Source organism: Colossoma macropomum, unplaced genomic scaffold, assembly GCF_904425465.1.
Source record: "Colossoma macropomum unplaced genomic scaffold, Colossoma_macropomum, whole genome shotgun sequence".
Taxonomy (NCBI): Eukaryota; Metazoa; Chordata; class Actinopteri; order Characiformes; family Serrasalmidae; genus Colossoma; species Colossoma macropomum.
The window spans coordinates 40,371,703-40,395,661 of NW_023494784.1; the positions used below are offsets into that span (position 1 = coordinate 40,371,703).

Genomic DNA, 23,959 nt, shown 5'->3' on the forward strand with positions numbered 1-23,959 from the left:
TAGCAAAATGTTCTTAAAAGTGCTAGCGGTGTTACCTGAGTTTAGTTTTTAATTGATGGGAAATTATGACGGACAGGAAAATGTACTTCACATGTACTAAAGTTTAAAGCATTAACTTGACTAGTTTCTGGCTCCCGCCACGTTGAACACTGTAAACTTCCGTTATGACACAAATGCACATGTGCAGAACATACTCAAACTTTCCGATCAGGAACGTAATCAGATTCAGACGTTTATATAGATATTTATTCTCTATTTAATGGATTATTTACAGGATTACACGCCTCATTCAAACGGATGGAAATTACATTCGGAATGGCCTCAATCGGTCGAGTCTGTTCTATTATTGAGGTGTAGACATGGACTTCAATTCTTCTATTCCGATTGAGCTATTACTCGGATTATTAATGGATTACCAATCCGCATGTAAACGTGGCTACTGATCTGATCAGACTGCTGGTGGAGTATGAAGCTGTACAGAGCTGCATCACCTCACATAAACAAATGCTCTCTCTCTATCCCCACAGATTTCTTTGAGAAAATGAAAGTGAGTCTCGTGAAAAGAACGAAAGCTGTAATAAAGGTGAACACATTAAATACTAAAAAAGGACATTATATTTAGCCCTTTTTCTTCTTTTCATAATTTAGGCATCATTTTCTCATTTCATCATTTCGTCATGTTGTCTTTTTCATTTGCAAGGCCCTGGAAAAGGCAGCAGCTTTTAAAGTTAATGGCATCGGTGGAGTGGATTCATTGAAAAGCTTTCAGTCAGAAACCTGCAAGTTACAAACTTTACAAAAGTAAAAAAATAACGAGGACGGACTTCAGCTTTTGGATTTTATGTATACTTTAAATACACATATGAACAAGAACAGCTGTGGACAATAACAGACTTTACACACAGTGAACCAGTGCAGTCACAGCCAGTACAGTAATATCTGCATATATGATATGCTAAATTTCACACAGAGGTTAAGACTGTACTCATGCAAACGGAACATGGACAGGTGTTCACTACGAAGAGCTTTAGACTTAACCACTATAAAGTTGCACACCAGTTAAAGGGATATGAACCTTCTATTACAGCAACATGTGTACAAGTTTTGGCTCAGGCTGCTGGACGAAATGGGTCACATTTTGTGCTGTTTGACCGGTGAGGGAGGACGACAGTATAAATGGCAGGTGCTTATCCAAGACTAGTGCAGTTCCTTTGTGTTCTCGATAGAGGCTCTTGGGATCATGGTATTCTGTAAAGAGATAAAGAGATAAACATAAATTAAAAGTCATGAACACACATGATTGGGTTATACTTACTTTAATGTAATTACTGGGTTATAATGCCTTACAAATACATGAATTAGTTCAACTGTGTCACACGGATCTACAGTAAAGGAGGGAAGTGTGGGTGCCAAGGGGGATGCAGCACCTTCAGATTCCAGGAGTGTTTAGCTGTAACTGCTTAAAATAATGTACAAACCCAATTCCAAAAAACGTCACGACTAGAAACATCGTTAAATGTTCAAAAAAACATTTTAGTAGAGGTAATCCAATCATGCTAGGGTATAAAAGCAGCATCCAGGAAAGGTCTAGATCTTTACGAGCAAGGATAAGTCAAGACTTTGCCAGAAAATGCATCAGCAAATAGTCCACCTGTTTAATCACAATGTTCCTCAACAAGCGTTTGCAAAGATTTTTGGTATTTCACCCTCTACAGTGCATCACATCATCAAAAGGTTCAGGGAATCCGGAAAAATCTCTGTGCGTAAAGGACAAGGCCAAAAACAACAACTGAATGCCCTTGACCTTTGATCCCTGAGGTGGCACAGCATTAAAAAGAGGCATGCTTCTGACCATCACCACATGGGCTCACGAGTCCACCTTTCAGATCATTTATAAAAATAATGGACATTGTGTTCCCCTGGTCAAGCAGCATCCAGACTGTTACCAGTGTAAAGTTCAAAAGCCAGGATCTGTCATGGTATGGAGGTGTATTGCACATCTGTGAAAGCAACATTAAAACGTAGATATATGCAAATTTTGGAGCAACATATGCTGCCTTTTAGATGCCGTCTTTTTCATTGACATCCACGCTAATTTTAGCATGACAACGGAAAAACACTTCCTGCACATGTTACAACAACATGGCTGTGCAATCACAGAGTGTAGGTGCCAGACTGGCCTGCCTGTCTTCTGAAAAAGTGTGGTGCATTTTGGATTAAGTGCAAAATACAACAACAAAAGCCCCATATGGTTACGCAGCTGAACACCTGTATGAAGAATGGCAAAAAATTTGGCTTTCAGAACTGGATGAGTTTGTGTGTTTAGTCCCTAAACGATTTTAAGTGCTGTTAAAAATAAAGATGATGTAACACAGAGGTAAACATGCTCCTGTCCCAACTTTTTGGAACATGTTGCACGCATCATATTTGGAATGAGCCTTTTTTTATTTTAAAAAAAGTTCATGAAGTAAAACATCAAAAATTGTGGTTTTGTACTGTTTTCAATTAAATGGAGATCAAAAAGAATTTACTACTCAACGCTTTCTGTATTGGAATGTCACCTACTGTCTCTACTTCTTTGGAATAGGGTTTGTAAAATAACAGTCTGACCTGTGTCTTTACGCTAATCTGCAGTAGCCATGCACTGTTAAAGTTAATTCTGCCTTTCGTTACAGCAAGTGTTCCCCACTGCTGGCTGTTTTGGGGGCATGTCACAAAAACCCCTGGAATGAAGTATATGTAGAGTTATAGGCCAGTTCTGAGCCCCAAAGTGGCTTAATATTATTAGTAATATTGTTATTTTTTAATTTTAAAAAATCCATTAAAACAATAATGTCCTACTTTTTGAAAACATTTCACAGCATGTAGCCTGACTATGAGTGTGACACAACTGGTTTCTGCACCACACATCAACAATCTGATTGGCAGCTGCTCAGCACATTTGCATAAAGGATAGTAGAGTGAGCGGGGAGAGCATCAGCAGGTTCGTGTGCGAGTTATTTGTGCATGTTTCAACACGTTATAACACGTGACAAGGTCTAACTGATGTGAATGATCCAAATTAAAATAAAAAGGAAATGCATGCCATTAATGTGTACGTCTGTAAACCCTAACTCAAAACACCGTTTTGCGTCCCTGCAGTTTTGTGAGGTCTACAGCCTTAAGACATATGATCTTACATGTTGCCAAGTTCTTCTCAGTGGTGTCCATCTTCAGATTCTGCAGGCTGTTTGGGTTCTTCGTCGGTTCTCACAAACTCGGCTCCTTCTACAGACTGAGAGAGAAAAGAGTTTCAGTAACCTTGGGCCAAGTAGGTTTTGTGTGCATCATTGAAAGAGAGGAAACTGGCTCCTTCAATAAAGGTAATAATCAGATAAAAAGAGGTTCAAAGCCCCGCGGAACCTGAATTTGCTTGTTCTTTCTTTCTGAGTAAGCTAATCTTGCTCTTGCGGGCACACAATGTACAAAGTATGTCCTGTGAATAACAATGCCCCACAAATGACGGAGGTATTTTGCCAATATTCTCCTCCTTTGATGTAACGTGATTGGTCCTAATCTTGGGCTCTGCATATATAAGCAGTATGCTCACTGATTTCAAGACAGCTTTAACAAAACAATGGTCTACTTCTCTCTGTTCCAAGAAATGCACCATGAGAAAGCTAACAAACAAGCGAAAGCTAACCTAGCAAGCATAACTGAGCTATAACTGACAGACTGTCCATTCGTTCGTTTGTTTGGTCAACTGGCCACACCAGCATTCCCTGGATGGGCATCCAGCAGGAAGGTGAATAAGAACCTTCTTTATGACGTCTCGAAATAAAAGCTGGATGTTGTTTTTAGTGAGTGGACAGGGCAAGTTCCACAACACCACCCGAAAATACAGAGCCCGTTTTATTTCTCAGCACTCAGACTGTTGTGTTTGGTTCTGCTTCAGTGATGTAGCAGACTGGAACTGTTGGACCGAAAGCTGTCAATCACAAGCCCTCATCAGAATTTTAGGCCACGCCCAGACAGTTCATAGTGACATTATACAAACTACCCCTACACCCTGGCCTCCCAGAGTTTGTAGGCGGAATAGTACAGGAAAGTGGATGATAATGTGTATATATATATATATACATATATATATATATATATATATATATATATAGATAGATAGATAGATAGATAGATAGATAGATATAGTTCCAGTTAAAGTTCTGTTCAAAATAAGATATTCATATATATATATATATATATATATATATATATATACACATATACATATATATATATATATATATAGAGATATATAGATATATATTCGTATCATTTTACTAAACTTCTTTTTTAAGTTTACATAGCTTATTGATGTAATTTGAAGCAAATATATAAAAACTTTGGCATTTATTTGTGGAAACGGTTTGGGTGACTACTGACTTCCAGTGTTTGTTAGCATTGTTAGCATGGCGATTCCTATTCTAAACTAAAGCAAAAGTTGGACACTAAACATGTCTAGGCCGATCGTTGGATGACTAGAAAATCGTGTAAATTTGATTTTTTCGCCAAACTGTTCCTTTAATTGTACAGACAGGAACCCCTATACCAAAATACCTTCCACTGTCCATTGACACAAACACACACACAAAATGACATGGTGACGTGGTCACACCAGTTTCTTTTCTTGTTCCTCTTCGGGGTCAGAGGTCACATGATCCTCGGCACTGAAATAGCCATCTTGCTCCACAGAGGCATCCAATGAGAGCGAGCCTTTATTCCATCCTGAGAGAGGGGACAAAAGTAAGAGCATCATTAGAGAACGTGATGGTCTACATTCTTAAAAAAGATAGTTGTTTAAGGGTTCTTTAGTAAAAGCAGTGGTTCTATTTGGAACCACAAGTTCTATACATAATTTCATGCTGAAATGGCTCTTTGCATGGTGAAATGGTTCTTCAGATTGATGAAGAATACGTTGTATATGACTCTTCTTTGAAAATGGTTCTAGATGGCACCAAAAAGGGTTCTGCTATTGTTACAATGTCAAGCTTGTAACAATAGAACAACCCCTTCCAGTGCTATATAGAACCATTTTCAAAAAGGTTCTACATAGAACCATATACAACAGATTCTCCATCAATCTGAAGACACATTTTAGCATGCAAAGAGCCATTTAAGCATGAAATTGTTTTGTATAGTACCATTGCCTTTACTAAAGAACCCTTGAAGAACCATCTTTTTAAGTGTAATAGTGTAGAAGAAGGCGAAAGCATGATGGTACAGTCGACAGGTGGAGAGAACGTTTAATAACAGGGGTTAAACTGGTCCATCTTTTGTTTTTTGTTTTTTTGTTTTTTTTGCATGTTTATAGAATTTTGTAAACTCCCCTCCACAGATACACTATATGGCCAAAAGTATGTGGACACATGAGCAGCACCCCTATATGAATTTGTTGGACATCCCATTCCAAAGACACAGCCATTAATATGTAGTTGCACTCCTCCACCGCCACCCCCTTTGCAGCCATAACAGCCTCCACTATTCTGAGAAAGCTTCCCACAGGAGTTTAGAGTGTGTCTGTAGGAATCTGTGCTGGTTCAGTCAAAAGAGCATTTGTAAGGTCATGCACTGACGTTGGACAAAAAGGTCTGGCTCACAGCCGACATTACCATTCTTTCCAAAGGAGGACTGTGCATATATCATGAAACAGGAAAGGTCCTTCCCTAAACTGTTGCCACACAGAAGCATATAATTGCTTGAAACGTCTTTGTGTGCTGTAGCATTAACATCACCCTTCACTGGATCTAAGGGGCTGAAAAACAGCCCCAGCCCATTATCCCTCCTCCACCAAACTTTACTGTTGGCACTATGCATTCTGGTAGGTAGTGTTCTCCTGGCGTCCACCAAACCCACATTTGTCCATTAGACTGCCAGATAGTGAAGCATGATTCATCACTCCGAAGAGTCCAGTGACGTTTGGCATTGTGCATAGTATTATTAGGTATGTGTGCAGCTGCTCGGCCATGGAAACCCATTTCTTGAAGCTCCAGATGCACAGCTATTGTGCTGATGTCGCTTGCGGAGTCAGTTTGGAATTCGCACTTCAGCATTCGGTGGCCCTGCTCTGTGAGTTTGCGTTGTCTATGGCAAAGGTGGCATCTCTATGACACTGTCGCTGAGCTCGTCAGTGCGACCCATGCTACTGCCAGTGTTTGTCTATGTAGACTGCATGGCTATGTGCTTGATTTTATCCACCTGTTAGCGATGGGTGTGGCTGAAACACCTGAACTCAATCATTAGGAGGGGTGTACTTATACTTTTGGTCATATAGTGAGTATCATATTTCCATGCTATCAATGCTGAGAACTACGCAGTCCCAGTTTAACCCCTGCTTACTACCAAACCCTCACTGTAACAGTCAGAGGCAAGAGACATAACAGTGACCATGTGGCAGGTAACCAGTGTAATACACACAGCATGCTAAGAGTTGTAGCGTGCTAATTCAGTGAGGACCTCAGAGTGGAGAAAAGAACTCACACACTACATACAGACCTACAAGCACATGCTACCCCGATACCATCCGAAATGTACGAGCGTGCATGTGTGTGCGAGAGTGACTTTTCGTCGATTGAACGAGTACCTCTCCTACGATTCGGAAACAGGCTGGATGTACTTAACCGCCTGACTCCGCCCAAATGGGGGTGTGTCCCTGTTTCTGACAGGAGAATGACCAATCAGAGTGCCATCATGACTTATCATAGCACACAAGCTGTCTTTCAGGTCCTCATAGTACCAAAAATAAAGCTTTGCCTGCATCACACTTCAGTATGTCTGGATTACTTGATTTCATTGCTTACCACACCTCAGGTTCCAGCTCGAAGAACTTTAGAGTGACAGGCTGACCCAAAATCAAATTTGCACAATTTTCCCCTTACCTGAGATGTAGACGATCAAACAAGACATAAGCAATGCTACTGCATGATATACTGTTATCAATAAAATTCACAAAAGAATGGACGAAATTCAGACTTAAGTGTGGCTTCTGCTCTTGTTTTTAGCTATGCAATGTCATTTTGTCCATTTTTATACTTAACAGTATGTCATACAGTGCCAGAAAGTATATCAAAGTTGCCAGAACAAAACCTTGTATATCCAAAATGACAACTTTACAGGAGAAGGAAAAAACATACTTTACTTTTAATGTAAGTCAATGGAACCAGACTTTTTTCCAAGTCATTTTGGGCCGTTTCTTTTGGTCCATTCATCATGAAATTTACACACAATGTAAAGAGTAACAGGTACTTTCAAATCCTGTTAAAAACTGAAAAACGAAAATGACAAACAACAAACAAAAGTGGAGACACAAGGTTTTGCTCCGACAACAGTGATATACCAAGTCTATTTGAGATTACTTAACAAGTCGACGTAGTTTGAGGCAAATATGTGATGACTGAAGGCAAGACACTACTGGGAGAAATGATGACTAGAATGACTAACTAGAATATCCTAATTTGTCTGTTTGCTTCGTACCAGCAACAACATTTCCACCAGTGGTGCTTGTTTTCTGAGATCTCACTGGGCAATACAGTTCTAAGGCTGATTCTTAAAGTCGTTTTTTTCTCAAAATGAGCTCTTCTCTACATTTAGAACCAAAAATTTCAATGTCTAGAATACTTACCTTAATGAAATTTGGCATATCCTTTGTTAAACCTATTCTGAAGGATATTACCAAAGGAGTTCTTACTATATTGCTCATACCTGGATTTATGCTACTATAAATTACCTTATAGAAAATATTCTACAATAACAGTGAATATTGTTTTCTTGACAATAAAGCAATTAAATTTTACAATCTGTTCTGTAAAATCCTTTCTCTGGAGTGTGTCTTCATGCATATTTAATTAGATAAGGTCTCATTTGCATTTATTAATGTTATTTCTTTGAAAAAAAAATCAAATACAAAACATTTATATCATAAGAATTAATCATAAGAATATCAGTAATGAACTGGCAAAGATTAATTGTGGCATTAATTTAAAAAGTTACGCTATTCACCTGTAGTGTCTTGCCTTATGGAAGCAGTTTGCACAATGCTAATAATGATTGCTAATAAGCTTAACTTGTTAGCTACATTAGCCTTGTAGCTCCAGTGCAAAACTAAAGAAGCAAACTTCGGAGGCCAACAGTATCTTGGCTGAATAACAACATTTAGGGTGAGGAAAACTGTCTAAATTTAAAAACACCAGCCACATACTTTCTTGGTTAGGACCACTTTTTAAAGTAGTTTGTTAAAAAGCACAACGAGCCCACAGATTTTTTACTTATGTCATTCTTTTTCCTTTTGGCATACAAAATAATAGGACAGGGGTGGATGGGGGTCCACCAAGTATGATGTTGCTTAAGGCCAATTGGGCCTGAACACCAGTAACCTCCTCATTCATAAGCAGAGCTCTGACGGCAAAACTTACAGCCAATGTGCAATAGATCAGACCCTGTTAGTAAGAGAAGTCAGCGTGTGCAGGTGTGGATACGGTACCTAATGGAGTTGGGTCACTTTTGATCTCTTGCCGCTTGGCTTTGGTCTCACTGCTGGGGAAAGTACCTGTGGTGCACAAAAAAGAAGCGGATAAATCAAGACTATTTCAACACTCAGTGTGTTTACATGCACTTAATAATCCAATAACTGCAGAAAATCAGATTTTGTCAGTAATCCAATCAACGCATTTACATCCACTTGGGTAATCAGATAAGGGGGAAATTCTGGGTCTACATGAGTCAGACAGTAATCAGATTTCTGCTTTACAACCAGCCAATAAACTCACAGAAGAAGACGTGACGTAAACGTAACGTAAAACTCAAACTTCATGTCACGGCTTTTTTTTATACATCGAACCACTTTACCTGAAAATATGAACATAAATCATCTAGAAGATAATATTTAAATCCTTCATTTCATCAAGCATGCAATCGGTTTCAGCACTGCTCCTAAAGTGTTTTGCTGCCTCACGTCAACGCAGCTTGTTTATTTCCGGTACTGCGGTCTGTTTTCATACATGTGCAGACTCAAATCTGAGTAAGAGTTTCTATGCGTGGAAATCTGATGACTGACCTAAAATCCAGCTCTCTTTATCGGATTTCTTAATCAGATTTCTAGACCTTACTCCGATCTAAGAAATCTGAGTACGCTGTTTACATGACCATTTGAATAATCAGAAACTGCAGAAATTCGAGTATGGTCAGATTATTGAGTGCATGTAAACATTCAATGAAGGAAGGAGGTTAAACACTCACTCGTTTATCTTTGTACCCACCCATTGCTTTCTCTGTTTTCTTGCCATCTGGGCTGCCTGGTTCATTGCTGCTTTCTTCTTCTTTCTTCTCCATCTCTGTGTTCCTCATACTGCTCTGCCCATCCCTCATGAGTCTGTGAATATATAGTACAGGGATTAATTAGTTCTGTGTATTGCTACTGTATTTGCATGTGTGTGTACTTGTACATAACATGGAACATGTTATAATTAAATATAGCTAATTACATATGAAGCCTGTTATTACATAAAGGTACTTACATATCGCTGCTCTCTGAACAAAGCCTTGTATCTGCATTTTTGTTGGTTTTCAGTTTTTAATATAATTTGAAAATTCCCGTTAGTCTTTACACTGTGTGTAAATTTCATGAAGGATGGAGCAAAAGAAACGGCCCAAAATTACTTGGAAAAATGTCTGGTTCCATTGACTTACATTAAAAGTAAAGTGTGTTTTTCCTTCTCCTATAAAGTTACCACTTTGGAGATAGAGGTTTTGTTCTGACAGCAGCGATATATATCAGTGGTGCCCAAGTCCAGTCCTGGCGATCTTCTTCCTTGGAGAGTTTAGTTCCAACCCTATTCTAACACACCTGATTCAGGTAACCAAGGTCTTTAGAAACATCTGAATATTCAAGCCAGACGAGTTGGAACTAAACTCTCCAGGCAGCAGATCACCATGACTGGTGAGCATTCGTTACATATAAATGATAAATTAGACATATTATTATTGCATATACACTGTCAGTAAAAAGGTACTGTGCAGGTACATTTTTGATCATCGAGGTACAAACAATACAAAGGTACCCTCAAAAGTACAACAATAGTCTTAAGATCCCACTGTGCACCTTACATTTAAACGTATTCCAACATTCCAAGAGGAAAAGTATGTATTTGTATATTTTCATAACCAAATGTTTTAAAATATAATTATTGCATATACACCGATCAGCCATAACATTAAAATCCTTGTTTTTACACTTCACTGTCCATTTTATCATTTTACAGTTGTACAATTACAGACTGTAGACTATCTGGACTACAGTCTGTAACTGTAGAACTACAAAGTGCACCTATATAGTAAGTGGAGCTGATAAAATGGACAATGAGCTCAGAAACAAGGAGGTGGTTTTAATATTATGGCTGATTGGTGTAAATACCTACATATACATATGGATCACAAGCTTATATGAGACAACGAGTGTGAGTGTGTGTGTGCATGTTCACCTGTCAAGTGAATTGTTCTCTGAGGTTAACTGATCAGTAGTCCTCTGCTGGCTGGCTTCTGTAAAACAAATGAATGAACTCGCTTGGCTTTTTATTTGACCACATACTGGTGTGTTACATGGATTCCTTACATACATTGATCCCAGTCAAATTAGTCAAAAGAGTATTACTAACAAACCCTTCTTATCTAAATAACTCATGTTGTCGCTCCCCTTTTACCTCTGCAGGCCTCCAGCTGTCCTGTTAGAAGTTTCCGAATTTCTCTCACCCAGATAGTTTTAGTCTCCTCAGACGCTGCCTGTGCAACATAAGTACAAACAGATATTAAAGCCTGCCTTAAAGTGATCGTTTAGCCACAAACAATCTTACCACTACAGACCCGACTACCTAAATCATCACACGTTAGCCTGAAACTGCATCAAACTGTTGAGTGATCTCAAATAGACTTGTGTGAATTGCGTAGCTTTAACATGGAAATAACATGTTATAACACAATAATCGTTTTTTTATGAAGAGAACTAATGTATAAATATTCATTTATTGGTTAATTAACGGAAACTGGAACTGCAAAGAACCAGCTCCACCTCCAGTGCTACAATGTATTTAGGATCATCTGCTGTTTTTTGATTTAAAGAAGTGTGATAATTGAGAACTGACAATCATGTCAGTCACAAAAGTACTGGTTAAAGCAGCACTATGTCAGATTTTCTGTTAAAACTGAAAGAAGTAGCAGGAGAAAAAAGCATAAAATATGGTGTGAATACGCTGCTGTGAGCCACGCTATAATGCCTAAAACAACTTAAAAGTCATAGGCATGGAGTTTTTCTGACCATGTCGTACATCCTTACATATTAATGTCACATGCACAGGCTCAAAAAAGGTCCGGCTCGATGTTTAGGCCTCAATTGCAAATCAATGTTATGATGATGTAGATAATAATAGTGACATTAGTAGATAATCCACTCACATCCTCAGAAGACACATCCTTCAACAAGTTTTGACTGAGTTCTCTTTGAATTCTCTTACAATAATCAGATTCATCTGCTCGGGGAAGGGGGCCGAAGCACAACTCACATTGCAAAACTTCTTTACTTTGTGTGCAATTGCACATTTCCACCACAGAGGTCTCCAAAATTCAGCAAAACTTACATAGTGCAGCTTTAGTACAAAAGTATCAAATTAAAGTCTATGGCTATAAATTAAATTTAAAATTATATTGGCCGATTGGTTATAAGAATTCATAACCTTGGTATCGGCCACACAGTGCTTGTATTAGTCAGGCCCTTGACTTTTCTGGGGAAATTTGATTTGTGGCCATTTAATAGAGACACATCAAGCAGAAGAAAAATATACACACATAGACAAACACACCTGCACAGTGTACACCTCATCCCTGGAGCTGGACCAGATTTCAAACTTCTTATTGTCTCCTTTGGCATGTTCAGTGATTCCAATAGCACGCATCTAACAGAGAAAAGAAGAATAAAGAACGGTCCTCTACACTCTGGGTTATTTATACAGTTTTGAAGGTGATGGACTTCAAAATGATGGACTTTTTGTATTCACAGTTATAAACAAGCTCTTGTTGCTGACAGGGCAGATTAAGTTGAAGGATTAACCAAGTAATGTGGCAAAATAAATTATGGAAAAGGCACAATTACCTTCAGCCAGTCAGTTTATCTGGGTCCCACTTTATAGTAAGTGTCTCTAATAACTGTGTAGTTACACATTAACAATACATGCAACAACTATGCAACTGCTTGTGATGCACTGACCATACAGGTGCACTTTGTAGTTCTACAATTACAGACTGTAGTCCATCTGTTTCTCTGCATACTTTGTTAGCCCCCTTTCACCCTGTTCTTAAATGGTCAGGACCCCCACAGGACCACCATAGAGCAGGTACTATTTGGGTGGTGGATCATTCTCAGCACTGCAGTAACACTGACGTGGTGGTGGTGTGTTAATGTGTGTTGTGCTGGTCTGAGTGGATCAGACACAGCAGTGCTGCTGGAGTTTTTTTTAAACACCTCAGTGTCACTGCTGGACTGAGAATAGTCCACCAACCAAAAATATCCAGCCAATTGTGTCCTGTGGGCAGAATTAACAAAATTGATTATGACAAGTAATTCCAAATTTAAGAAGCCCCCGCTGGTGCACACTCACGCTCAGCTCCTGTTTGAAACTGTAGGACGGCGCTTTCTCGTAGCCCTCGCCGCTCTCCTCACGCCGCTTGCAGAAGAGCAGAGCTTTCTCGTGCAGGAACAGGTGCCTCTGCATGGGCTTAAAGCGCGCCAACTCCATCATCTTCACATGGCCACGCTTGTGCTCCGCCCACACGCTGAACGAGCCCTGCATCAGCAGCCGGCCCAGGTCACCCAGGTTACCCTGCCAGGTGTCAAAGATCAAAACCACACTTGGACTTGGTTGGAATGGGAAGAGGAATCTTCAGTTTGTGACGCATTCTATCGTTTTGAGTAACAATGGAAAGCAGATTTCAGATCAAAAAGTCTTCTGTTTTAATAGTTTCTCATCAAGTCTCTTCACACTGTGTCAATATTATCTAGAAGTTAAAAAAAATATATGAAGAGTTTCATTTCAAAATGCTGTACAAGTGTGAATGAGTTTTAAAAATAATAATAGTTAACCTATAATGGAAAACACATTTTTTATTTCTCTAAAAAAGGTGATATTAATCATAATATAGCACTGATTATCATAATATAGTACTGTCATGAAAAAAAAGGAAAATTCTTGAAATTGGTCTGTAGCGTTTTGGAACGAAATATTTCAAAATTTCAAATACAGAATTTGAAGTTCTCAAACATGTGAACTGTGCACTAGCCTACATCTCTTCTCCCCTGATATCACTCGATCAGTAACAGTGTTTCACCCACCAGATGAAGACATCACTGCAGGGCTGTATGTAACCTTTTTGAGCAGGTAGCGCTGGTGCTGCAAAACTCGCAAGTGTTGTAACACAAATTAAAACAGTGCCGCACTGAGAAATAACTTCCATAATACTACTTCTAAAATGTGTTCATCCAAAAGTGTGGAACAATTTGTGATTTTAACTGTAAAAAGATTTGAACTTAAACATTAATTTGGTGAAATAAACAGTTTATTCATTTTCTTCACAACTCAGATTCTCCACAAGGTGGCACTATTAGCACCGAGGGCACTTTTGTGCACATCATTGAAAGAAAGGAAACCCACACCAGCAGGAGCTCACGAATGCATGTAAGGCTGCAGTCACAAATTTCAAAACATGCATGGCTTTAAAGGGGTGGCCAGTGTGACCAGGGCCTTGCCTTGCCTGAAATCTGACTGACTACCTCAGATGCCTCCTAGAAATTTCTGCTACATCATTGGCTTCCACCTCGTTGTGGGGCAGGAGTTTGTGCCTTTAAGACGAGACGTGAAACAGCTCTCGCCACAACCATCCACTAGCACAGCATATGTTGGACGTGATCCTTATGTAATGAAGAGGAGCGATTTTTCCACAGAATTGAAAGACTTGCCTGCTATCAAGGCAGTAGACATAGCAGCTGCCTCATCCTCTAATCAAGAAAACAGATGAAACCATACAAAAGTATGGAGGCATACAACTTCACTTGGCTTCCTATTAGAATTCTCCCATTCCATGTTAAATGGTGCAGCAGTTATTATTATAACCCTTGACGGCAGACTAGTAGGTTATTTCCATTCACTTGTCTTTTGTGTGACTGTTGTGTAACCCTGATGTAAGTGTTAGTGTACAGAGTGTACAACTGTGATCTCTTTTGCATTTGGACAGGATTCATTTCTCTTTGCGCATCGCACTGCACAGTGTGTGTCTATCTCACCTCATATCCTGTGATAGCGATGAGGTGCATTGAGTCATTTACGGCCTTCAGAATGCCCAGCAAGGAGGACAGAGCTGCCTGCAGCTCCACTGAACCTTCACGGCCTTTGCTGTACTTAATCAGCTCCTAGAACACACACACACACAGACACACACACACACAAAGTTTTAATGCAATAAACTCCAAAAGCTCATATCTGTATAGCTTTGTCTACTTTTATCAACGTTTTCCATCAGGCAAGACCGAACAAAAAGTTCAGTGATACATTTTCATGCATCATCACCAACAAAATCTAGCTAGATGATGGTAAACGTAAGAACAGTATGCACCATATGTATTATATATATTGCCGCTGTCCAGTTTTGGCCTTTTGCCTTTGACTTGTGTTAAAATTCCGTGATGAACAGACCAACAGAAATGATTAAAATACCTGGAAAAACAATCTCGTTACATTTACTTTCTCCATTCTCTTATAAAGTTACCATTTTGGAGATGCAAGGTTACGTTCCAACACCAACAATATGTATGTATGTGTATGTAATAACAATATGTTGCATCATTGAAAGAAAGGAAACCCACACCAGCAGGAGCTCACAAATGCATGTATGGCTTGTATGTAAGTACACTATATGTCCAAACATTTGGAGACACCTGCTCATCCAGCGTTTCTCCTAAAATCAGGGGTATTATTAAAGAGTATATATAAATATACTATATATATATATATATATATATATATATATATATATATAAAACCCACAGACACACATATTGGGGTACCTTCAGTAGGAGCTGGTACTTAGTAATTCTCTGAACAGGCTTCAGCAGGTAAGAATCCAAGCCCAGCTTGTGCTCCAGTTTCTTCTGACATTCCTATTAGCACACATACACACACACACACACACACAAAACACACACACAAAGTTAGTATTCACATTAGGAGTGGATGAGATGTTATCGTCATCACAATTAATTATGTTACAATGCACTGTCCTGAGATAATCAAGGGTCTGCACCCTTAATAAAGATGGTTCTTCAAGGGTACTTTAGGGAATGATTCTATTTAGAACCATGAGTTCTACATAGAAGTATTTCATGCTTAAATGGTTCTTTGCATGGTAAAATGGTTCTTCAAACTGATGGAGAATGTGTTGCGTATGGTCGCATGGTTGAGAATGGTTCTATGTAGCACCAAAAAGGGTTCGGCTGTTACAATATCAGGCTTGTGAAATGAAGAACCCTTTTTGGTGCTACATAGAACCACTCCCTTTACTAAAGCACCCTTGGAGAACCATCTTTTTTTAAGACTGTGGTTAGCAGTTCTAGAGCACTGAACAACAATGGCTTTACAATAATGCTACACTTATAAAAGGTTTATTAATGTTTTAAAACTAGGTTATAAATGTTTATTATTACAGTGACAATTAATTAGGTCATAAACACATTTTGAATAAATAAAAAAAGGGCACCAGTGATCTGTTACATCTGATGAATGAGTATCTGACAGGTTTAACACTGACTGATGGCAAAGACAAAGTAACACACAGTAAGATAAAGATTAAGAGTATAGGTGAATGTGAGCTCACTATTAAGCAAGCGTCAAGTCACTATTGCCCTTTCTATTGATGTGTTAGGTTTATTAATGTTTTATGGGGTTTATGACCCATTTAATAAGCATTAATAAGCTTATTTTTCAACCATTGTCAAAAAGGGTTTTATTAAGATTATGTTCAGTGGTATAAAATGGATCATAAAGTGACGGATTTCGATCAAGAAGCTGTAAACAACAACAACTAGTGTATAGTCACTTATATTCTTATAACATATTATATTCACCTATAATTATCTTATATTCCTTTTTTTTATTTTTCCCAATTTTCTCCCCAAATTTAGTTGAACCCAATTCCACCTACTAGTTAGGACTCCCCAAATCACACAATACCACCAGCGCTAGGAGGGCGAAAGCTAGCGCAGGCTTCCTCTGAGACCTGTGAAGCGCCATCAGATCTTTTCGAATTGCCTCTTATGCAACATCATTGGACAGCTGAATATGCTTGGAGGAAAGAGCCAACCGCTGGTTTTGTTACGTCAGGTAAATGCGCTGACGAGCATCGTGCTGAGTGATGGGGGGGGGGGTCATCCTACCCACCCAAAGAGAGTGAGGCCAATTGTGCTCTCTTGGACTCCTGACCAAGGATTACTGTAGCATCATCCATCATCTCCTGATGATACGGCCAACGCTTACATGGTTCCGCCACTTGGGAACCCCATATTAATTTATGTTAACCTCTAATAGTTGTACCTAAATCACTGTACTCATAGTTTTTCATAGCCTTTTTCACATATGGAATTACTTCTTTTTGCTGATATCAGTTCTAACTTGTCTGCAAAACAATATTAAACACTCTGATACATATTATATACTATTGTGATATTCTTGCCATACTTTATGCGTGTATTACCTGGAAGAAAGCACAGTCTGAGCACTGTCTCCAGAGGCTCTCAGATCGAGGTTTATTATGGCAGTATTTCTCATAAATCTGCAGGTCTCCCATCTACAGAAAACAGCAGAACGGCATTACCAAACTGCCAAATCACCAACCAGCTGGCCTCACTGGTAACAGCTTTACTCCATCTGTACTTATTACTCGTCACCACCCACCCTCTCCAGAAAACAGCGACCCACGAGCTCGGGACAATCTGTGTAAGTCTCCAACTCCCTCAGAAATGTCCTGGAAGAGAATGAGAGATAGATGGATGGTAGTGTTTAAATTAGGGGTTGCATAGACTATTCGACTAATACATTGAGGTGAGTTTGTGAAAGCTGTGGTGATTTTAGCATGCAGTTTACATCAGACAGGCCGTGTACTTGTATGTGCAGAGTGCCTGAGACTGAAATTTACTGAAATAACTACAGAAATATATTTTTCTTCAGTGCACATCGCACTCAAACTGCAGCAACCAGCCCCTATTAGCAAGCTACAAACAAAACACTACAAACAAAACACTACAAACAAAACACTTTTCATAGATATTCCAAACACAAATTCACACATTTTTTAAATAACAAGTTCACTAGTCATTCAAAAAAGTAGTACATCTACAATCTTTAATTTAATTTAGGTTTAATTTTAATTTAGTACTTACTCTTAGTGCTGGATTCTAAACTGATTTTGATTCATATTCCAATAATGTTTTCTTTAATAAGGACAATAAGCTAAAATACACTTAGAATTCAAAGCTCATTCATTGTTGCTGCTGATTTTAGTGTTTGCTGTTAAAACTAACATCACGTGGCAAATCAGATGGCCACTACACAACCTCATCTTCTTCACGGGAACATTGTGTGGTGGGAAACAAACGCAGGTACTCGAGCAGGGTACGGACAGTTCTGGATTCAGATTAGTATGGTACCATACAAGGAAAAGCACTATAGTTGGCATTATGTTTGCCTTTTACTCACTAGAGAGGAAGAAGTCTAGCCATTCACTCACAGTACAAAGCACTGACAAACAGTAACACTAATAATGAATTCCAGCACCAGAAAACAAAGCTCCTCTCCAGTAGATGGGACTCACGTTTTGTGAAAGTGGTAGATCTCCTGCATGTTGCCAAACAGCACATCCTTCTTGTTTTGCAGGACGGCAGGGATGAGGGGAGCCATGGCAGGGTTTTCCATCTCAGCAGCATAGCCCTGTGGAGCACATTAACACATTCATCTATACCAGGGGTGCCCAATCCTGGTCCTGGAGATCTACCACCCTGTAGAGTTTAGCTCCTACCCTAATCTAGCACACCTGATCCAGGTAATGAAGGTCTTCAGAGACACCTGAATGTTAGAGCCAGGTGTGTTGGCTCTAAACTCTCCAGAGTGGTAGATCTCTAGGACCAGGAGTACCCCTGTTCTATATCATCTGATCCTGAATGACTTCTGGCACTCTCTGCCTTTACTATTGTGAGATAAATTCAGTACATAATAAATACTTTTATAATTAAAGGTGTTGTTTTTAAAGTCAGAGCTGAAGTGTGAGACTTAAGGGTTTTGTACCTGTAGAACACACAGCAGTTCTTCCACATATGCTCTCTCTGTTTCCAGCAACTCATTCATCACATGCCTGCAAACACACAAGTCTCAGTAAGTAGGGGTGTACAAGTGCATTGATGCATTAGTGTGAAGTTGGCAATTCAGCTGTATCAATTTTGGAGCATTAGAATTTGAATTTAACATTAAAAAACTAAATTCTGATAAATTTTAATAGTGTATCTACACATATATATACATCTATGTAAGCCCTTTCCTGCCATATAGAGGAGAAAAAAAATGCCTATGACAGTCAAAATTTTGACTTAGTATCTTGAAATAATGACTTCTTTTCACAAAGTTTTGCTTACTGTGTCAAAATAATGTCTTGAGTAATGACTTTCCTAAAATAATGATTTATTCTCTCAAGATTTTAACTTATGTCAATTTGTAACATATTTCCTAAAAATATTGACTTATTTTCCTAAAACACGGAATTAGTATCTTGACATAATGCATTTTCTCAAACTATTGACTCACTGTGTCAAATTAATGGCTGATCACTTATTCTCTCAGGATTTTAACTTATTTTATGAGTAATTAATTTATAAGTAATTAAAATAATGACTTATTTTCTCAATATTGTGACATAAAATGTTGAAATAATGATTTAAATATTGACACACTATTGATTTAGTATCTTGAAGTAATGACTTATTTTCTGAAAAAAATTTGACTTATGTTGAAGTAATGACTTACTTTTAAAAATATTGATTAATATCCTGAAATAACTACTTATTTTCTTGAAATTATTACTAAGTGTGTCTATATTACGACTAATTATTGAGATATAGTTACTGACTTTCTTGAAATAGAATAACTTATTATTTTTGACACAGCAGGTCATAATTTCATCTTAACTCTAAATGTAGAGACAATAAGCAATTTTGAGAAATTTGACTTCAATCATTAACAAATTGATTTTGACATATTTCTGCCAGAAACAGATAAGGATAAAAAGAACAAATGACTGCAATTTTTTTCTCCTTTTTTTCCTTTACCTGTTGGGAATTAATTTCCATAACAAAAGTCTAAAAGAAAGCTTGGTGTATTTTATCTTCATTGCTCATTATTCCACTACTGTGTAAGTAGTTCCTCATGTAACAGTTGTGCAGAGTATTTTATAAAATGATACTTGAAGTAATCAAATCAAATCATATTGACGTTTAAGGCTCCTGACTGACCTGCGAAGGACAGCCAGGTTTTCCTCCTCGTCGGACACGGAGGCGGTACGGCTGCTCCCCCCGTTCTGCTCAGAGCACACCTACACACAGAGAGGAGCACTACTGAAGACGGGATTTGTTTTATGACTTTTACCCCGATTACAGCCCTGATTCACAGTCACACTCTGTGATGGTCCTAGTGTGCAGATTTTGGGGCAGCTGGAGTGGACAGTTGGTACAGAAAGTTGAGAAAAATGTCCCGCCTGCCAATCTAGTTTCAGGCCAGTTGGAGTTTTTTTCCCACTGGAATCTGAATGTAGTCTAGTAGTTTTTGTTGCTTAGTGACTCAAATCTAAACCAATCCCATCAACAGCCAATCAAAACTGACAGGTGAGCTTGTTGTGTTTTTTTGTAGCATTTTTGGGGGTTTCAGTTAGTGTAATATGTCTCCACTGACCAGATGAGTGTAGTAGTACACAGTTCTTTATAGTCATTACTGTGACAAAAACATATATTCCTAAAACAATAACTTTACAGAAAATTATTTTAAAAAGTAGTCCTTCATTAAGTGTAACAGGATTACAAGTAAGTTTGAATTATTTCTGTTGGTCAATTTTTCCTGTTAATGGAACCTAGAAATTATAAATGGTGTAAACAAATAAAACTGTGCAAAAAAATATATTAAAAAGTCTTACTTCATTGTTGTTACTGCTTCCCTCTGAGTCTTTATTAGCACAGCTCTTTTCACGATTCCTAAGAGCTGAGAGAGAGAGTGACATAGAGAGAGAGACATAGAGAGAGAGAATGAGAGAGAGATATTACTTTTGCAGAAACAAAGCCTGTAGAAAGAGACTGTCATTGTTCATTTAACGGACTGGGCTGTTTTGTTTGAATGAAGGGAACCTGTAGGCTGGTTGGACACAGTGAACCTAAATTTCAGGGTAACACTTTCTATGAATGTCACCTTTGTAAGCATCTATAAATACATTCATAACATGTTATAATGCATTCATAAGACATTATAAACATAGCTATAAATATTAAAATGTACTATATGTTATAGCCGTGTTTATTATGCTTTATGAATTGTTAATACATTATAAGCACTGATCATAACAAATTATAAGAGCTCATAAGTTGTATTTGTCCGCTCTAAGTAAAGTGAAGCGTACTGTACTAAAGCCTCCTCCAGTGTTAAGAGTGAGGCTTCAAGTTGAAGTATTTACTGAAGGATTTACTGAAACACTAAAACATACACAGTAAAGCTCATTACAGGCTTCAAATGTCAGAGTTTAAACTAGAGCTGCCATCAGTGTTTTACCCAATGTGGGAAAGGTAATGTTCACCACCGTTAGCTTGGTATTTGTCTTTACTTTACGCTCTCCAAGCTGGGACTGACTTCTTTGGCACTGACATTATAACATGTTATTAACACTATTTATAATGCATTATATAAACAATTCATAATGTATAATAAACATGGCTATAAAGTGTAATTCAGTGTAATTCTTTTCTATAAATATTTATAACCACATTTATAATGCCTTATGAATACATTATAACATGTTATAAATGTGTTTATAGATGCTTACAAAGGCGACATTCATAGAAAGTGTTACCAATTTCAGTAACAGTATTTTGTACAATGTAAGACATCATGCAACTCACTTAAAACTTTCAATATTTCCACCAATTCCACTTACCTCCCCATTCACGTGCTACCAAACACAACACAATGCAACACAAACACAAGCTTCCTCCGAACCTATGTTGAAAACGTGAGAGACCCCACACATAACGGTAAATTTCAATGTTCTGTCCTTGATCGTTGTTAGTCATCAAAGTCCCCACACCAAACGATCTGCCCTGAATGAAACACCGCACACTTTCAGATCGCGCACATAGACAAGAGCCCTGACCAACAGTTCCGATCCTCAAAGCCTCGCGGGATTTCTCGCAAACTAACGTGACTTCAGATTCAAACAAACAGCCTGATATCGGGAGGCCTTTTGCGTTTGTCGGGAGGAGCAAATTGGCCTCAAAATCAGCCCGATTATCCTCTAGTGTGGGCCAGGCATTACGCTACATCATCAGACAGCTGAACACACCTGGACGAGAATACTATGGCCAATTATCATGGTTTAAATGTCAGCTAATAACTTTGGGCCTCATTCACTAATATCTTTTTCTTAAATGTGTTCTTGAGGAAGGACCAAAACTCTTGTGTCAGACAGGCACTGACCTGGAGAGGAAGGAGGTGATTTGATAGCTTCAGGCGTGGGGGCTACTGGCTGGACTGGACGAGTCTGCTTGGCGGCTAGCTTCTTCAGACTGACTCTCCTTTTCTCAAACATCTCCTGCAGCATGGTCCTCTTCTCAAACACTCGCTTTACCTGTTCCTGTCACACACGTTGAGAAGACACGTTAGCCTCACGGTCATACAGACATAGACGTTTGCCTCCTTGTTTACAAATCAAGTCGTGTCAGATGAAGATGTGATTATTAGTGATTGCGCATTACAAAACAATGTGCAGCACTATTGTTATCCAACTGTATCTTCTTATTATTTTTTTTTATTATTATTGTTTAAATTTTTTCTGCCAGAGTTTTGACCACTGGCTCACAGTTTTTGAGATATTGACAGTGTTCCAACACCGGAATGTTCGGCCTGATTGGGAATGGTGTGCTTGTACGCAGCTTTTTGATTGGATGTATGGTTTTCAGTCATCGTTAAATGGGAATTGTTTTTTTCCTTAGGAATGAATGGTGTGTCATGTTGTTACAATTCCATTAGTATCATACGAGTAACCACGTGGGAACCCATAGTAACCTCCTAGCAACGCCCTAGCAACCACCTGGGATACTGCAGCAACCACCTAGCAACCACCTTAGCAACCATCTGGGATACCACTGCAACCACTTATCAACACCTTTGCAATCTAAAATACCATCGTAACCGTTCAGCATTATCCTTAAAACCAGGCCTAGCAGCTGCTTAAGCTGCGCAATCACTCTGTATTTTTTTTTCAAGAAATGCACTTTTCTAGTTTTTATTTCTATTATTATCTGTCAGGTTTTTGACCGTTAACTCGTCCCGTAGTTTTTGAGATACTGATGCTGGTCCAACTCCAGAATGTTCAGTCTTATTGGAAATGGTGTGCTTGTATGGATGTGAACGGATGTACAGTTGTCATACAATCAATGTTAAATGAGAATATTTTTTCCAATAAGAATGAATGGGGAGCAAAAGTTTGCGGACCCAAAGTATGTCATGTTGATATAATTCCATTAGTAACATCCTATTAACCATAGCAACACCCCAGCAACCACCTGGGATACCATAGCAACCACCTAGCAACGCATTAGTAACCACCTGGGATATTATAGCAACCACTTATCAACACCTTAGTGCCCACCTAAAATACCATGGTAACTGTTTGGCAACACCCTAACAACCACCTGGGAACTGCTTAAGTTGCGCAATCACTCTGCACTTTTCTAGTTTTATTATTTAAGTTCTTTTTATTATTATCATTATTATTATTTATTTCTTTACTGATTTTACTTTTCAGATTCAGATTTGCTGAACTTTGATAGAATCTGCAGTTTAATGTTATCTTAGTTTTTTAGTTCGATCTATTTTGTCAGATCCACCCGTACTCGGGTCCACACTAAACAAATGAACCTCGGTCCACCAAACCTTGCAGGTCTCAGTTCGCTTCCAAATGACCCCTGGTTCAGTTGGCTTCTTGTACGGCTGACCGCACCACATGAGGGAATTCATCATCAGTGCTTGCTTTTCTACTTTGACAGCACTGTGCTCAGCACAATCTGCCTGTTTTAATTGTTTATCGTTCCTGCAGCACAAGCTGATGTTAATAACGAGAAATGCATATCAAGTAAGGTTTATTATTATTGCTTTGACTGTGATACATATAGACATTAAGCATCTCTATTTTCCGATACAAAAATATATATATAAATATATATATATATACATATATATAATTAAATATCAAACATGACCTCAAAATGCTTTATGAGAAGCTCAGCTCTTCAGCTTCACATACCAAACCTGAAGTATGAAACCTGGGTGTGATCTTAGACTCTGAGCTCTGTTTTATACTGTAGGTAAACACAATCACTAAAGTAGCTTTTTAGCCATATTTCTCAAATGATAAAGTTCAGCCTTTTCTATCTTAGAGAAACTTGTTACAGCAGAATTCATCACTGTAATGCTCTTCTTACTGGGCTTCCTAAGAAAACAAAAAGAACTGGCTACCTGTATCTTTTAGGATAAATTTTAAGGTTCTGCTACTAATTTTTAAGGCTCTAAATGACCTTAAAGCACTACTTGCCTCA

General features: G+C 38.4%; 1 protein-coding gene across 1 annotated transcript in view; it reads right to left on the reverse strand.

Annotated features, from left to right (window-relative positions):
* Nucleotides 1-830: 830 nt before the first annotated feature.
* The window catches only part of mcf2lb (mcf.2 cell line derived transforming sequence-like b), a 49,499-nt gene continuing 26,370 nt past the window's right edge, over nt 831-23,959 (reverse strand). The window contains exons 13-31 of the mRNA XM_036571486.1: nt 21,840-21,996; nt 20,293-20,357; nt 19,619-19,698; nt 18,402-18,468; nt 17,932-18,047; nt 17,016-17,085; nt 16,816-16,908; nt 15,134-15,226; nt 14,354-14,479; nt 12,675-12,896; nt 11,880-11,972; nt 10,728-10,806; nt 10,509-10,566; nt 9,288-9,400; nt 8,513-8,578; nt 6,617-6,691; nt 4,652-4,761; nt 3,180-3,274; nt 831-1,248 (exon numbers count right to left, since the gene is read on the reverse strand). Coding sequence (XP_036427379.1) covers nt 3,197-3,274; nt 4,652-4,761; nt 6,617-6,691; nt 8,513-8,578; nt 9,288-9,400; nt 10,509-10,566; nt 10,728-10,806; nt 11,880-11,972; nt 12,675-12,896; nt 14,354-14,479; nt 15,134-15,226; nt 16,816-16,908; nt 17,016-17,085; nt 17,932-18,047; nt 18,402-18,468; nt 19,619-19,698; nt 20,293-20,357; nt 21,840-21,996 — 1,761 coding nt within the window. The 3' untranslated portion in view covers nt 831-1,248; nt 3,180-3,196. The remainder of the gene's footprint in view (nt 1,249-3,179; nt 3,275-4,651; nt 4,762-6,616; nt 6,692-8,512; nt 8,579-9,287; nt 9,401-10,508; nt 10,567-10,727; nt 10,807-11,879; nt 11,973-12,674; nt 12,897-14,353; nt 14,480-15,133; nt 15,227-16,815; nt 16,909-17,015; nt 17,086-17,931; nt 18,048-18,401; nt 18,469-19,618; nt 19,699-20,292; nt 20,358-21,839; nt 21,997-23,959) is intronic.